Source organism: Daucus carota, chromosome 7 (genome assembly GCF_001625215.2).
Source record: "Daucus carota subsp. sativus chromosome 7, DH1 v3.0, whole genome shotgun sequence".
In the NCBI taxonomy this organism is placed as follows: domain Eukaryota; kingdom Viridiplantae; phylum Streptophyta; class Magnoliopsida; order Apiales; family Apiaceae; genus Daucus; species Daucus carota.
Window position 1 is genome coordinate 13213105 of NC_030387.2, and position 17008 is coordinate 13230112.

At 34.5% G+C, this 17008-nt stretch overlaps 1 protein-coding gene and 1 long non-coding RNA gene across 3 annotated transcripts; both read left to right on the plus strand.

Moving 5' to 3' along the window:
• Window positions 1-376: 376 nt before the first annotated feature.
• Window positions 377-3898, plus strand: LOC108195467 (uncharacterized). Of its 2 annotated transcripts, XR_010285779.1 has the most exons (4): window positions 381-672; window positions 1825-1983; window positions 2963-3024; window positions 3448-3898. It is a non-coding gene; the product is annotated as an uncharacterized LOC108195467 (long non-coding RNA). The 2 variants fall into 2 exon arrangements; XR_010285778.1 differs by having other exon boundaries at window positions 377-672; window positions 1825-3024.
• A 1664-nt stretch (window positions 3899-5562) lies between these two features.
• On the plus strand, window positions 5563-16236 carry LOC108196133 (uncharacterized). The gene is made up of 11 exons (XM_017363261.2): window positions 5563-6338; window positions 9070-9334; window positions 9890-10049; window positions 10160-10901; window positions 10997-11426; window positions 11535-11716; window positions 12428-12587; window positions 13317-13544; window positions 13643-13993; window positions 14697-14798; window positions 15458-16236. The coding sequence occupies exons 1-11, from the start codon at window positions 5818-5820 to the stop codon at window positions 15704-15706; spliced, it is 3390 nt and encodes a 1129-aa protein (XP_017218750.1). The 5' UTR covers window positions 5563-5817; the 3' UTR covers window positions 15707-16236.
• The last annotated feature ends 772 nt before the right edge of the window (window positions 16237-17008 follow it).

Sequence of the window (17008 nt, forward strand, 5' to 3'; positions counted from 1 at the left end):
TGAAAAATAAGAGCTTTATTTTTCCACTAGTCTTTCTGTTTTTAAAGACTTTTTCATTAATCAATTTCACTTGTCTCATATTTTCGGTCAAATGCAATAAATCAGAAGATTTGTCACTGTCCATTATTGGTTTAGGAAGTTTGACGTTGTATTGAATCTTCTCGGAGCCCCCCAAAACTAACTACCACTACACCATAAAAGGGCTATTGCAACGCCAAGTCTGAATTTTGCTTATAAATTGTTGCTATTTCTTAACAAATTTTCACAGATCTATAGCTGTTGCAATATTTTTAAAAAATGTTACAAAAGAGCGTAATTTTGTGAAAAAATGATAACAACTGCAACAAGTTTCTATAATTGTTGCAATAGAGTTCAAAATTTTGGGCCCAAAAGTTTCCCGGGTTCTGAAAACAAGCGGGCTTTCCTTTTTCTTTTCTTTTTTTCTTTTTGCCGGGCTTCCGACCCCAATCAACACACATACATTATTATTACTAATATTACGACTTATAATATTATCACATACAGTTTTTTCTAAAGATCGAAGCTCAGCGCGATCGACTACCACTGAGGCGAGAAAGACGGGATCCAAGAGAGATTAAAGCTATAGAGAAACTCTCGAGCTCCCAGATTTCAAGCTCCAAAAACCATTAAATTGGTCGGACAATATTCAAGGTCAAAAGTAATAACTGAACTTTATAGTTGATTTTATTCCCCCATTCGCTTCTTGTTTGTTAGTAATCTAACTGGGTGTTTCAATTGTGTTTCTATTTAGGTTTGGGATATCATCCTTTAGTTTTAGATATGTATTACTGATTTGGGTTTTTTAAGGTGATTTAGGGTTTTATGTCGATATGAATTTCGATTCAGGGTTGCATCATCATGTCTAACTTTGTTCCCATTTTCAGTTGGTGATATTTGGTATGCTTTTCTTGTGTAATCTTTGACTTGCACTTTATTTTGCACTGTTTAGAATTTTGCCTAAGAAAGTATTGCAGCTACAACTAATTTGCATGCACCATGTAGAATTGGTATAGAAAGAAGAGCATTTGTGAGATTCAAGGGCTACCTGGCTTTTTCAATGTTGGCCTAGAATTTAACTGTTTATTCCTGCAACTGGTACTCCGAGTAAAGAATTGATGTATATTGCTCTGTGTTCAAAAGTCAGTACTCCATATTGTAGTTGTTTAAGTTCCCTTCTCTTGAAAAAGGTCATAATAGATGAAATACTTGGGTCATAACAGAGCTATGTGAATCTGCACTTCTTTTATTTGATCTCTGAGTCTTTCCCCACAGTAAGAACCAACTTTTATTAGGGCTCACATTATCCAAGGATGTACCTTTTAAATGTTTCTAATCCTGTAATTATATCCAACCATTAAAACCTGGCCTCCTCTAATTTATTCTGCAGTGCCTGTCATTTCAGCTATAGAAACTAATCTTAATATTTCGTACATGACTGATGCTCTCAAAGAGGTGTGGTAAAAAATTATCTGTGGCTATATGTATATTTCGTTTTTAACTTTCATGAAAGTCTGGTGGGGTTCAATTTTAACCCAAGAGTTAGTTTAGAACGAAAATTCATAAATTACAATATCATGGTGATAATTACATAGTGATGATCACAACTTTTTCTACCGAAAAATATGCAGAAAATGAGAGTAAATAAGAGTAGGAAATGAAATATAAACTAGGACACCGGTTACTAATATGGACTATGGAATTGTTGAGTAAAATGTTTGTGAAAATGTGCATAGATCTTTTATGCTTCTTTCCTGATGGAAACATATGTACTTACATGGGTTGTTTTTAATTTTTTCTCCTCAGGCAAGGGTACTAGTGATAGGTGGAGGAAGAATAGTAGGTTTTGTTGCAGTTCAACTTGCTGTGGCCGCAGGCTGTCATGTGTCAACATGATGTGGTGTTGAAAGTATTGATCTGCTTTTGGCAGCTGGTGCAGAGCAGGCTATTGATTATACTTTTGAGGTGCTAGACAAGTAGACATGAGTTATTCATTAATGATTCTATACTTCTGAGGTGCATATATGAAATACCATTTAAATGTTATTATATGTTAAAACAAAAGCAAGAGTGCTAATTACTTTGCATTTAGTTTGTCTGCGCAGAATGGACAGCGACTCGCCACAGGAAAAACTATCATTATGGTCTTGGTGTTAAAATTGCATTTAGTTTTTAAATATGAAAGTCTGTGTTTGGTAAATCACTTACAAGGTGAATAACGTAATGTAAGCCTTCGTAGCAGAGTGTGCTATAAGTATCTATACTTGTTGTGAATATAGCTCGGATTAGGTACCTCTACTCAAACTATATCAGCTGGCAGCAGTTGCTTTTTGCTTGCTTGTAGCATGGGTTCGTTTTTCTACTAAATTTCCTTCTCTTAGTTTCCTGCTGATTATACTCTCCTTTAATCGGATGCTACTTGATTTTCTCTTGTTCGCAATTATGTTTCATGATGGAATTCTTGCATGATCTGAGGAGCATTTTTACACATGAAATTAAGTACCAAGTAATTTTGTAGGAATTTAAGTCTTCTGATCTTACATGTATGTGCACAGAAAAGTTAATCTACTAAAGTTTTGTGGGGGTGAAATGAAAATCGTAGAATCTTTTCTATAGAATTAGTGGAAACGCGTGAAGCTTCCTCAAAAGTTGAAAAATTAAATGTTGTAGCAGTATTTGGTTCAATGGAATATAACTGACCATGTTGTATTTAGTTCAATGGTATTTAACTGACCATGATGTACAACTTTCTTGCTTTAAACTTTTATATGTAAAGCTCCTTTAGCACCTGTTGCATAGCAGCACACCAACATGATAGTGTAATATGTCAAATTGCATCTTTAGCATATTCGTTCTTTTCAGATAAATGTTTAAACTAGTATAAATTATTCGTTCCTGGTGTCATTTCAGTGTAGTGATAAGCTGGGTTTAATTTTTGAGCTAGGTTCATTCGCTGCTGGAGTGATGATAGCAACAACTGATCTTGCTCAACATACACTTGAACAAGTAAGACTACTTTTCTCTTTTAAGTTGGCCATGGTAAAAAGTATTGTCTTTTTTATCTTTTAATTGCCGCCAGCTTCTCCATGTTCTGTATCCGTGGAAAAACATACTGATTAATTCTTGTGACATATTTTCTTTTACTCGTACATTTGGAAGATTTTACTTTCAGTACAAACACATTGATTGGGCTACATAGCCGAGTTGTTTATAAAGGTCCAACCACAGGCTTAATGGAACTCAGAAATCAGTACATATTGTAATATGGTTTGCGGTTTCAGCAATATTGAAGATGGGTGAACAAATAAGAGTGATGACTCTAAATCTCATATAGATAATCACAGCTTTTTATTGAACCACTTCTCTAATTCTTTTATATAATTTTATAAGAAAACACTGACTTGCTTTTATGTTTCTTTTGTGTTTTAGGATACTTTTAGGAAGAACGTGTTCAGAAGATCGAGACAGATAAAAGGGCTGCAGGAATTTTGATATATGTTGCTCCCCAATGTTTAAAATAGATGAATTGGAATCACATGTTCATAGGAACCATGGCGACCTTCTTATAGTACAGAGACAATGAAGGAAGAAGAAAATGAGTGGGAGGATCCCCAGTGCCAGGAAAGCGGTGGCTTCGGAGTCAACTATTCAAGCACCACCAAGTCGATTCCATAATGCCTTCTTTTAACTTAATAATTTTAATTACCTACGTCTAACTAGATTAACTCTTTTGTATAAATTATGCCTTGACTTAATGGCTAATTTATGTATGCGACTCAAATTTGGAACGAATTTGTAAGACTATATTGTCACGGTCATGGTACCGCTTTTGGATTGTTGGCTACTTGATGCTAATTAGAATTCTGAATTGACAGTTAAAATTTGTTGACAATTGAAATTTGTGGCTATATGCCTGGCTATTTGTATTTGCAGCAAGACCTTTTCATTTTTTTAAAATAAATTGTTGCTATTGCATCGAAATCTGTTGCAAAAAATGTATAAAAATATTGCAACATGGGTGAAATCATTGCTATATCTTGGTTAAAATTAATTGCAATTGGTCTAATATTTGTTGCCTTAAAGTCATACAAATGAAACAAAATTAAGCTAATGCAATACAAGGAATGCGTTGCTGTAGACAAACATTTGTTGCAATATCGATTTATTGCAATAAAATAATTTCATTGTTGTATGGGGATATATTTGTTGCTAAATCCACCAATTGCAACGCGGTCAGATGCAACGCCAAAATTTGGCCCTTTTGTTGCTATAGAACCTATTGCAACATATATAGCACTTTGGGCAATGGTTTCTCCGCGTTGCTATAAGCCTTTTATGGTGTAGTGTACATATTGACTATATTTTTATGATCCTTAATATTTCCATTTTAAGAATTGACGAAAACTTTGGAATTTACAAAAATTGAACCGAAGAGATATATTTTTAGGATGTGTATGACAAAATGACATATGTTGACCTTACAGATTAGTCACAGTAAAATATGCAACATATATTCGATCAATAATCCATACATATACACACGAAATTTCGTGAAAGTAAGAAAAACAAGATAAATAATGGCAATAATGAAATTGTGCAAGTGAATAGCAAATCGACAAAAAAATATATAAATATGTAACTAATTTTTCTAAGTAACTGAAACAATAAATCAAACTGAAGAATAAAATTGAGAGGTTTAGATAAAGTTAAACAAAAATAATAATAATATTCTCTCGTTAATCCTTAATGGACTATCAAACTCAACAAATGGACCGAACCTATTTATAATTCAATTTACGACACAAAATATCGAAAATTACGCTACTGGTGCATTCAAATACCATCTCATTACAAATCTCTTTCTCTTTCTCCCTCTGCAAGCTCGACTCACTAAGTCTTTTAAGGTATGATTTTTTTTTCATTTGCGAACAAACCCAGTTGATTTGTATGTATATTTGCTGGGATGTATGTATGTATACGATGTGGTTTCTTGATTTCTAGTCGGGGTTTGTAATTGTATTATGCAAAAATGTTTGTGATATTTAAGTCGGTACAACTTAAATAATGGATTTTATTAGTTTGTATTATGAAAATGATACTGTAACGTGTTTTTATCATTCTAATTTTTATTCAGTAATTTTTGTGAATATAATGAAATGTTATATTCATAAGACTCGTAATTGTACACAAATTAAATGTATATTTAATATTTTTAATATCAGCAAAACTTACAAGAAAATTAAAAGTGATGAATAATGAATTATAAAATTATAAAACATTAATTTTTATTTATGAATTCAATCGGCATGAGACATTGTTTCAACCATAAATGTATTTATAATTAATAAAATTTAAAAATATTAATCATTATAATTTAATAAAAGTATTTTTTAATCAATTAATTCATAAAAAAATTACATAACAAATGATTAATTTGATAATTTTTGATATTTTTAATTTTTATATTTCTCTATTAAAATTTAAAAATAAACCAAATCCAAACTAAAAATCTTGACTGACATGAATTAGATGCGATAGATGCCCGTTGAATCATGATTTTCTCCTCCTACGTGTCTATGTATACACATAAACAAAGCGTCTCTCTAGATTTTAGGGTTTCCTGCTTTACTCTTCCTTCTTCCCCCGGAGGTTCCTGGAGCCTTCTCTCTCTACCAGTCTCTCTCTAGAAATTTTCAACAATACACACAATATTTATATGTATATCTCCGCCCATTCCCAAACCCTAATTGAATCTCCCCTAATTTATCTCCATTCTTCAATTACACACCAATTGCCAAGATGCAGGTCACTAATTCGGATCAATTAGCCGTAGAAACCTCGAATAACAGCGAAAAAAGCGATGAAAATGAAGTCTTGGACGGTCAAGACACTGATTCGAGCCCCAATTGTGACTCCAATTGTGATTCTGTGCTCGATGTTTCGGGGAAGACGTTGGATTTGGAGTACCCTGAGATACGTAATGGCGGGGGAGATGCGATAGAGAGTTATTACGTGTATAAGAATGTGTTTAATTTGATTCCGAAGACTGTGGGGAGTCTTGGCAAGTTGAAGACTTTGAAGTTTTTCGCGAATGAGATTAATTTGTTTCCACCGGAGTTTAGTTATTTGGCTCAGTTGGAGAGCGTGCAAGTCAAGATTTCGTCGCCGGGGTTGAATGGATTGCCTCTGCAGAAGCTTAAGGCTTTGAAAGAGCTGGAGTTGAGTAAAGTGCCTCCTAGGTCGAATGCTTTTCTGATTCTGAGGGAAATTGCAGGGCTTAATTTGTTGACTAGGCTCTCCGTCTGTCACTATTCCATCAGGTATATTTGCTAACTAGTGTTATTATTCTGTTTATTATGTGGATGGAGCATGAATTAACTATAATTTACTTTGTTTTACCGACTGGCTTGTATATGATTCAATTAAGGCCTCCTTATAGTACATTAAGGATTGTGGAAGGGTTGGTTATTTAACACTAACTTTGTGTATAATTCTTTTTGTTGTAGTTTATGTAGAGTAATTGTATATGCATTGGACCTTTTTGTTATCTAGCCATCCCCTCCTGTCGGTGTTACTAAAAGCGCGCTAATTGTGCGATTAATTGCGCTTTGCGCTCAGGCGCAAGTTGTGAGATTCAGATATTAGCGATTTAATGTAATTTTGAAATCAGCAAAAAAGCGCTCAAAAAGCGCGCGCTTAAAAGCACTAAAAAGCTAAAAGTGCAAAGAAGCGCTCAAGTTTGGTGTTTGCCCATGAAGGTTAAGGCTTTAATGGAATGATGTGTGTATTACTTCTAGTGACGAGGAACCTCTTTATCGTATGAGGCGCTTGACAAGAGGAGCATCTACCTCCAAATGCAACTGAAAGACCTTCTTCTTCTTCAACTTTAATAAATGAAGGGGAAGAGGAAGAACGAGAATTTTTAGGACTGAAATCGAACTAAATGACTCTAAAGCTTTTGAATTAGTGAACATTGTTGATTTATGTTTTATTATTGATCATTTTGTTATATAAAACATTCTCAGCTATGTTTGAAAGTTAAGAATCTAATAAGTAATATATATTGTTATTGTAGAAACTTTAACCTTTTATTAGCTGAGACGATCTACATTCCTCATATACTTGATATTATTTCTCATGTCAAATTGTTTAATCTCATGGATACTCGAAATAAAGAAAACTGTGTGTTATGTATGCAAAAATGGAGAATTTTTTTTGATGTACACCTATTTTCCCATGGATGGATTGTTTTATCTCTTCAGGGCTGTCTAATTTTTGATCTTATACCCTTTTCTTTTAGCGTAACATAATTATAACAAATGTCGAGTATGTCGAAATGAAAATCTATGCATGAAATGAAGTGATCCAACGTAAACAAGTAAGATCTAAAGATAGATGGACTGCCACTCTTGACAGAATCTAGCCTGTTGTACCATGGCGTAAATCTAGGAAGCACGGACTCTTCAATCTGGCTGCCTTATGCGAGTCCGACTTGCCCGACTCAGCTACTTGCCTGAGTACGTTACAGACTCGCCAGGTGGAGAGTCGGCATAAAAACTGCATCAGACTTGGCCTCGGCACGGGGGCGATATGGATCGGACTCGGCCCCACTAGAAAAAGCCCAACACATTAACTTTTCAACCTAATTTTAAGGCAGCCACCTATATAGATACACACATCTTTTTTGATCTCTGTAACACCAATTTCTCAATCTCATTCTCTAAAACCCATTCTCACACCCATATATAGACACATGCCTTACCCACACACACCCGTACCCATCTCTCTGTGTATTTGAGATTTGTTTCCAATTATTGGTTCAATGAGCTCAAGTGCTAACAGATACAAAAGTGTCAATGCTGAAGAAAATGATATTAATTATCCTTTGTGGAGGGATGTAACAGTTACAGGATAAGTGGAAAAGAAGTGAGGGAATGTAAGGTGCCAATGTAACTATCACGAATATATATATATATTTTAATATTATTTTATTTGCCGAGTCCTATATCCAAGACTCTTCAAGATTGGCCAATCCCTGTGTCCTGTGTCGCCCTATCTCAGTCCTTGCTTCCCAGATGTAAAGGCACTTCTGATTTCTGATCACCATGATATTAAGCCTATATTTCTTTTAACAGCTTGAATGTGGCTTTGATCATTTTATCTTAAACCAGTTAATGTTACAAGGCCTATCACAATCTGTAAGTTAGCATGACTCTTTAACACTTCAAACAGTGTAGCTTTTCTCTCCGACAAATTCACGTTTTTCTTATTTATCTTCTTGTCGTTATCATTTTAGTGTTTTTCTCTTTCCTCATTTTTTTTGTCTTAATAGCCACATAATTATTTATGATTATATAATCTGTAATTAGTAAAGAACAGAACATGAATATAATATGTGTGGGAACTGTTAAATTATACTGTACAATCTATTGTAGCTTAAAATTATCTGTATTTGGTAGACTATACTGGCATATGATATTGCAGAATGATATGTATCGGCAATTCTTGATTTTCCTCACTAGGTTTTGGGAGTCTGTAGGTCTTTTTGATTGTCAAACTTATAGAATTATAAAATAGGCTGAGAAGTTGAGTGATACAGAACTGTTGCTCATGAACAAATTTTTGAACTGCATGATGTAAGTTAGTTACTACTAGACTTATTATGTTTATTTATCAGTAATTTACATCTTATGGAAATATATAATTAACCACAAATCATAAGCTCTTTAATAACTCATGTAGATTGCATTTAGTATTTTGTTTAATTTATATATACATATTGTGCTGCATAATATTTTGATGGTCCCATCAGCCATGACCTTGTTGGTTATATTGCTCCTTTCACTATAATGATGGTAAAGTATGGGTTCTGAGTTCCAACTTTAAGTGTTGTATATTTTTGATTAAATTTGTGGAGTACTAAATATTAATTCTAGCTGTTAATCACCAGCCTCCTTTTAATACATTAAATATTGAGCCTTGAAAGAGGTAATGGACTTTTTATTTATCTGTTTCCTGACTCGCTGTTCCCTCTTCTTTTTTTTCTTGCAGATATCTGCCCCCAGAAATTGGTTGTCTTAATAAGCTGGAATATTTGGATCTTTCATTTAACAAAATGAGGACTCTGCCAATTGAGATAACTTACTTGAATAACTTAATATCTCTCAAAATAACTAATAATAAATTGGTTGAGTTACCTTCGGAGTTGTGTTCTCTGAATAGATTAAATGACTTGGATCTCTCAAATAATCGATTGACGTCCTTGCACTGTCTCGACCTTGGCTTGATGCATAACCTTCAGAGTTTAAATCTTCAGGTATGTATTGTTTTATTGATAGATCTTTCTTTTTTTTCAGCAAGACATACCTGATAGGTTGTCCTTTGAAACTTAAGATCATTATCTGGGGTTTTATCACCGTAACTTCTTTTTTGGAAAAAGCGGACTCTTTTACCTCATAGATATGCATACAGGTTAATCATAATATGATTTTGGTTCCAAACTTGGAGATAAGTATTCAACACAGAAAACAGTTTGATTTCACTCTATATTATCAAGCGACCCTCTCACACCTGCTTAACTCTCATGTTTATTGCCATTCATCAAGTATTCCTGTTACCTATTTGTATATACTCTTTTTTATCTCAATTACAATATCTAGAACTATCAAATCTTGACACAGATTCTTACATTTAACGTATAAGGCAGGTGATTTGTCTTCGTGGTTTAAATATGGAATAATATATGGGTTTTAGTTCTGTTATTATTCTATTTTTAGTTAGTCTTCAGCTTTTAGTCTCTGCTTTGGTAAAGTCAACATATGACGCAGATATTAAAAGCTGATTTTGTTACTATATCTTCACCTTGTTTTAGTACAATAAGATTCGTGACCCATGTCAAATTCCCTCATGGATTTGCTGCAACATGGAAGGAAATGACAGAGATATGATTGCTGATGAACCTGTCAGCTCCTCTGTAGAAATGGATGTACTAGAAAGTACAGTTCCAGAAATTTATGGCAGTCCCAGGAAAGGTGAGGCTGAAACACACTGTCTATATATTTTGTGTGTTTTTCTGTAAATCCCTTTTTCATTTTGACTTACAGGGACTTAATGTAGCTTGTGTACTCTTTTGCTGGTTCAGGCTCCTCTACTGCCTTGGCAAGCCATTTTAGTGGGTCATCATCAAGCAACCGGAATTCTGCTGCGCGAAAGTCAGGCAAGGGTTGGAAAAGACGGTATTATCTACAACAGAGAGCACGGCAAGAGCGTCTCAACAGCAGCAGAAAGTGCAAAGTTGAAGATTCTGCCGAGTATTTGACACTAAAAGCTACTGATAATCACAAACTTACTGATCTTGCTTCTGACTCTCTCGAAGATGCTCCATCAGACATTGTATATCCTGAGATTAGCGAGAAAGAATTAAATTCTGGAGAAGCTGAAACTGAAAAAACAGTTATTAGGTTGGAGGATGATGTTATTAGTTCACATAATGACTGTTTTGAGGAAAGCTGTTCATTTGACATGTCGTCTGCTGAGAAACGGAAGGGTAAAGACGAATTCGTAAAGAATAGCTCATCTCTGAATCCTCTTTTAGATACTGTTGTGCAGGATGAAGAAACTGTTCTGGAAATATCTAGTTCTAATTTGAAGTCGAAAAGGCATCCCGAGAAGGATCTTGACAGTCCTAAGCCTAGAAAATCTCGGAGGCCATTTGACAGACACTTGAATTTGTGCCTCAAATACAGCACAGAATCATTTTGCAGCACCGAGGACCATCTACCAGATGGATTTTATGATGCAGGACGAGATCGTCCTTTTATGCCGCTAAGAAGTTATGAGGAGAATTTGCATATTGGCGCACGTGAAGTTATTCTTCTGGATAGGTGTCATCTTTATCTCCTGGATCTAAATATTGAAATTGATAATGTTTGTACAGTCCTAATGGGCGAGTTGTTGAATTTTATCTGATTGTGTTTAGGGAAACTGACGAGGAGTTAGATGCTATCACTCTTTGTGCTCAAGCATTGGTGTGTCAGTTTAAAGAGATGAATGGTTCTGCAGAGGAAGGGCAGCAGGTTGCTATTGAAAACTTGCAAATTGCTTCATTGCTTGCCCTTTTTGTATCTGATCACTTTGGAGGCAGTGACAAAAGTTCAATTATTGAAAGAACACGGAAAGCTGTTTCCGGTTCAAACTATGTGAAGCCTTTCGTTTGCACTTGCCCAACTGGAAATGGTGAGAGTATCAGGAAATCAATGAAACAGGGCTTGGACTACCCTGAAGATATAGTAATGCAAGATCTTTGTGAGAGGTCACTACAATCTGTTAAAACTAAACAGAACTCCATCATTGTTCCTATTGGGAGACTGCGATTTGGTGTCTGTAGGCATAGATCATTGCTACTAAAGGTTGTTATTCTACTGAACATGTTTTTCACTTTCTTGCTGTGATAGATTTTACTCGTTACATTTCTTTCAGTTACTATGTTCCTAACATATTATCTTCCTTTACTATAGTACCTATGTGACAGGGTAGAACCTCGAGTACCCTGTGAACTAGTTAGGGGCTATTTGGATTTCTCTCCCCATGCCTGGAATGTGATTATTACCAAGAGGGGTGACTCATATACTCGAATGATTGTGGATGCATGTCGTCCACATGATATTAGGGCCGAGACAGACCCAGAATATTTTTACAGGTTATTTTCTTTGATTCTTCTCTTGAAGTTAACTTTATCATGTAATGTATTACTCACTCCGTCCCTCTCATTTCTTTACAGTATTTTTGCATCGTTTGGCACACATTTCAAGACGCATATAAAATATGGTTTCATAACTTGTTTTTTAAAATTTTCCTTTTTTATAAAATATGTAAACATTAAATTTTTGTTCAGAAGAAAAGAAGTTAAAAATAATTTGCGAAACTACATTTTATGGGAGTATCATTTTGCTGGTATATGGACATCATCGGGAAATAGCTCCGTTGTGGCAGTGAAGACCTGTCAATCAGTCAGTGTGTGTCAAAGTTTTATAAAAGTATTAAGTATATATTTGTTGTGTATGCTATTATCTAAAGGTTAAAAGACGACAACAGTTACTTTGTGCTGATCAAGCATGGCTCCCTGCCATGTAAAGATCTGCAGTAATGAAGTAAAATCTTCAGTAACGAATTAGATGTGCGGACTTCATAACGTAGTTTGCTAACGAATCAATAATATGTACTCTGTATGAGGGACTACTCTACGTGTGTGGGTGTGGGCACATCAAATTATTGACTTTGTTTGTCTAATTGTAATGTATCATTCTTCAATGGTGATTTCAGTTTTGCCTGACCAAATGCTGCAACTCTCTACTCTTATTATATGTTCTTACCTAGGTAAATACCTAATCAGTGTTTACCATCCATTCAGATATATACCCCTAAGTCGAGTTGATGGTTCTCTCATGGAAGGGAACAGTCTTGGTCACAGAATTTCATTTCCCTCTCTGTCATCATCTGAAGAAGTTGTTAAAGTGGGTTCAACTGAAATTGTTCGCTCCAAATTAGGATCAGTCGAGGCTGCTGCTAAGGTGTGGTGATGTCTTACTACACTTATAACTTCCTTTTTATAGTGCAATTTACTGTGACTAATTTTGTTTTGACTTCTGTATAAAGCCAGAAACTGATAGTTGTGTGGATCACTTTTCTTCTTGGCACCTTCGTGATTTTTTTTATAAAATATGATAATGTCCTGAAATTTCATGTCGTCCATTCATTGGGTAGAGGATGAAGCCCTTATGAAGCATTTTCTGTCATGATCTGTATTTGTATAGCTCAGCGTATGCTTGAGAGTAGTTGCACTTCATCAAGTACAAAAAAATTTTAGTTGGTTGTATATGCAACTCAACCCTTCCTAGCAAATAGCATTCTTACTTCAGTAATTCTTTTTCTGTTCACTGTAATCACAATCCATTAAAGAATTTTACCCTGAATTGTCTGAAATTTTTGTTAGTACTCTTGACAAAAAATTGACATTTGACGGTGTAAAATCAATTTTGACCACCGAGTAAGAACAATACTGCAATTAGTCCTTTTGAGTTAATTTATGTAATTTCATCTTATTTACCCATGCAAGTGGCCAGAAAGATGCGACTCCTTGTGAAATTCGCTAGCGAACTATTTTTTGATAGAACAACTTACTTTATTGGACTAAATAAGATCTCTATATGTTAGTACGGGTACATTATAGAATACATTATCGTATTTATATTAAGGAGTCAGAATGTGACTGATGGTGTCATTATGTGATTGTTTTGTAGGTTCGTACACTAGAAACCCGTGGGGCCTCTGCTGATGAAATTAAAAACTTTGAGCTCACTTGTCTAGGGGAAGTAAGAATTCTAAGTGCTCTGGAAAGTTCTTGCATTGTAAAACTCTATGGTCATCAGATATCTTCAAAGTGGATCCAGTCATCAGATAAAAGTTCAGAGCATCGTATATTACAGTCTAATATATTGTTGGAGTATATGGAAGGGGGATCCTTAAATGTAAAATTCCCTCAAATTTTGCCGATTAGATGTATCTCATTAATTGCTTGTTTAACTTGTATCATACTCAGAATCTTTCCTGTTTATTTTTGTAACAGGATTATTTGCTGAAGCTATGTAGAGATGGTAAGACAAATGTTCAGGTGGAGCTAGCGTTGCATATTGCTAGGGATGTTGCACAAGCCCTGTTGGAGCTGCACTCTAAAGATATCATCCATCGTGATATAAAAAGTGAAAATATTTTAATGGATTTTAATAGGAGAAAATCTGATGGATCTCCTATCGTCAAGCTATGTGATTTTGATAGAGCAATACCTCTCCGCTCGTTCTTGCATTCCTGCTGTATTTCTCATAATGGAATACCTCCTGCTGATATCTGTGTTGGGACGCCTCGTTGGATGGCCCCTGAGGTTTTTCGTACAATGCATGAATGTAGACTGTATGGGCTGGTAAGTTGATCCTCCAGTGAGATTTGTAGCTTTAAATTGGTTGTTAAGCTAATGTTTGATAGTCTTAAAACTTTTCTTTATGACAACTTTATTCTACTAGCTGATCTATAATAAACCATATAAGGTGTTATATTGCTGATATTGATATATTAGTGCCCTGTCATGGTTTTTTTGTACTGGCGGCATGTTTTTCATTGTTCAATGGTCTTTCTGGATGAAATATTAGAATTCAGAAAAGCTGGCCAATTAGGTCTGATAGATGATTTGTTATCAGTCTGATAAATAAAAAGTAATAACGTCCTGCTTGAGCATTATTTTTCTGTAGCTGTCTGAAATGTAAATGAATGAATACTGTGTGGGCATGTATAATCTCTGTGTATATATTGTTTTATTACAATGTAAAATAGTAAAAGTGGAATACGGAACGACTTTCTGTTTGATATGCAATTTAGTTAGCTTGCAACTCACGTTCTCGTTACTTTCCTTTGCTATATATCACTGACGTTGGAGGAAGAATATGCATTATGAAGTTGGTTTAAATTATACAGCTATCTTTCTTTAGTTATCAAACCATAATTTTAAACAGACAAATAATTAATGCTGAGTGAGCTGACCTCTTTATAATGGATATGATTTCACCATTGCATGCTTTACTTGTCCTAATAATAACTTTTTCAATCGTTTTTTCCTTTTTCTGCTGTAGGAAGTGGACATCTGGTCATTTGGATGTGTACTCTTGGAGTTGTTGACTTTGCAAGTCCCTTATTCAGGGCTTCCAGAATCAGATATTCACGAATTTCTCAAGGTTTGTCTTCCCCTCTCTCCTAGACATGCGTTAACTAGGCTCAAACAATGTTTTGATAATGTCCAGGTTTTTTCAGTATCTAGGCGTACTACTATCATATTACAATAGTTCTTCAAACTTTACATGCTAGAAATCTGAAAATTTGATAATGCTCTAGATACACTAAATTTTTATGTTGTGTTTGGTTGGTGTGAATAATTCTGGACGGAATGGAATGAACAATGAACTGTTATGAACAGTTGTTAAGAAATTTCATTGCTTCCTCCATTCCATTGCTTACATCATGTGCTAGAGATCACACCTTCAATTTGAGATGGAATGCTCCATTCTCTCCTACCCCCAATTGCTTCTCAAATCTCATCATAGCAATTTTGCACTCATTTAACTTTTTTTCAAAACTTTCCTTCTATCTCTATTAGTTTCAAGTTTTACTCATTTCGTTCCATTTTCCCCAACCAAACACAACATTAAAGTTTTTTTTTGGCTTACTTACCTAAGCTCTGGGCAAAAATTGTGAGTAGAAGCATCAATGAAATTGTAGCATATATATCTAACTTTAAAATTGTCTAGTACTCTAATAACACTGAATTTATAAGAGGTTTTTTCATTTGACCCTTGCCATTCATTAACATCAATAATATTGCATTTGACCCAAGCAGATGGGAAAGAGACCGCCATTGACAGATGAACTAGAAGCTTTGTGTTCACAGGAAGATCCTACTATGGCTCACTCTGGCACTGAGCTGGATAGTTCAGATCCTGACTTTGAAAGTCTGAAATTCCTAGTTGGCTTGTATCGACAATGTACGGAAGAGGATCCGACTGACCGTCCCACTGCCGAGAACCTCTACAATATGATATGTGCAAGAACAAGCTCCCTAACTAGTTCGAGAAGTTCACAGGAGTAGTTTTATCCTCAAATAGCACTTCTTTCACGGTTATCTAGTTTTGTAGTCCTAGAAAGAATGTTTTTTGAGTCATATTTAGCATCGTGTAGATTAACCTTGTAGTCATGTGCATGTGTCGTGTTTTCGTTCGAGTCAATGTAACCCTCTTGTAACCTCAGACTTTTTTTTTTCTTAAAATAAACTAAGCCACCCCTCTAACCTCAAGGTCATACCTCATCTGGACAATTTGTTAGAGAGATACCCATTAGTCAGCGGGTTATCCAAGTTCCATTTCTCAGTGTATTAGTTTTATATACCTAGTCAGATCATGTATCCGCTATGTATCCCTTATGCACTGAATTCGGCTTAAATCAGTCATCAGAGAGAGATTCTTATTTCTGCAGTGGCGCTAAATCGAACGGGAGCTAAAATGTTGTATTGTAATTTGTTTCTGTAACCTTGAAAGGTGTAACTTTTAAAGTCTTTGTATAAATGATTTCCAGTAGCTTTAATGTATTGGAGGCTGTTTTGGCAGACCTAAATTTATGACTGACTTTGGGTAATTTTGAGCTACTGAGTAACTTATAGGTTATTAAAAATATAATAATAAAAATAAAAGTGATTTATAAATAATTTGTGATTTGTGAGTGATTTTTATATTAAAAAACAGAATATGTTACTGAAAAAATATTTCAAAATAACTTTTGATTTGAAGCCAATTTTTGATGCAAACGTATATTTTTTCGCTTAAAGTCAAAAATACTTTTAACCCAGCTTTAAGCGTGGCCAAACATTCTCCTGGTCTTCTTGGTCTTCACAGATTTTTGACGGAACTGCATGCATGGATGGTACTGTATTATTTTTGCAAAGAGTTAAAACATTTCATTCGATCTCACGTAATGGAATGCACTCTTATATGAAATTAGATGAGATAATTGAATTCAGACGCAACTTGTTGTAACGGTATTGACCGTCTGATTTTGAAATATATTTTTAAAATTTCAAATTCAAATTTTATTTGCAAGAATAAAAGTTTTAAAAATAAATTATGTAATTATGAGATCAACGCATTTTGAACTGCGTGTCCGGCATTAATAAGCTCTAACACTTCATTCGATCATAATACAATATAATGTGCTTTTATACCAAATTAGATGAATTATCACAATGTAATGTACTTCAATACCAAATTTGATGAATTAATTGACTTTATACACGCAAAAAGACTGGATAGTTCTAAAATTTATTTTTTACCAAAATAAAAGTTTTAAAATAAATTATGTTCATCTAATGGGATTATAGGATTAACTCATATGCAATTAG

What these genes read in the sequence shown, in the direction of transcription:
- LOC108196133 (XM_017363261.2), top strand. Translation starts at nt 5,818, where the DNA reads ATGCAGGTCACTAATTCGGATCAATTAGCCGTAGAAACCTCGAATAAC. An exon ending in TTCAGAGTTTAAATCTTCAG is followed by an intron (nt 9,335 to 9,889) that starts GTATGTATTGTT and finishes ACCTTGTTTTAG; the next exon opens with TACAATAAGATTCGTGACCC. An exon ending in CAGTCGAGGCTGCTGCTAAG is followed by an intron (nt 12,588 to 13,316) that starts GTGTGGTGATGT and finishes ATTGTTTTGTAG; the next exon opens with GTTCGTACACTAGAAACCCG.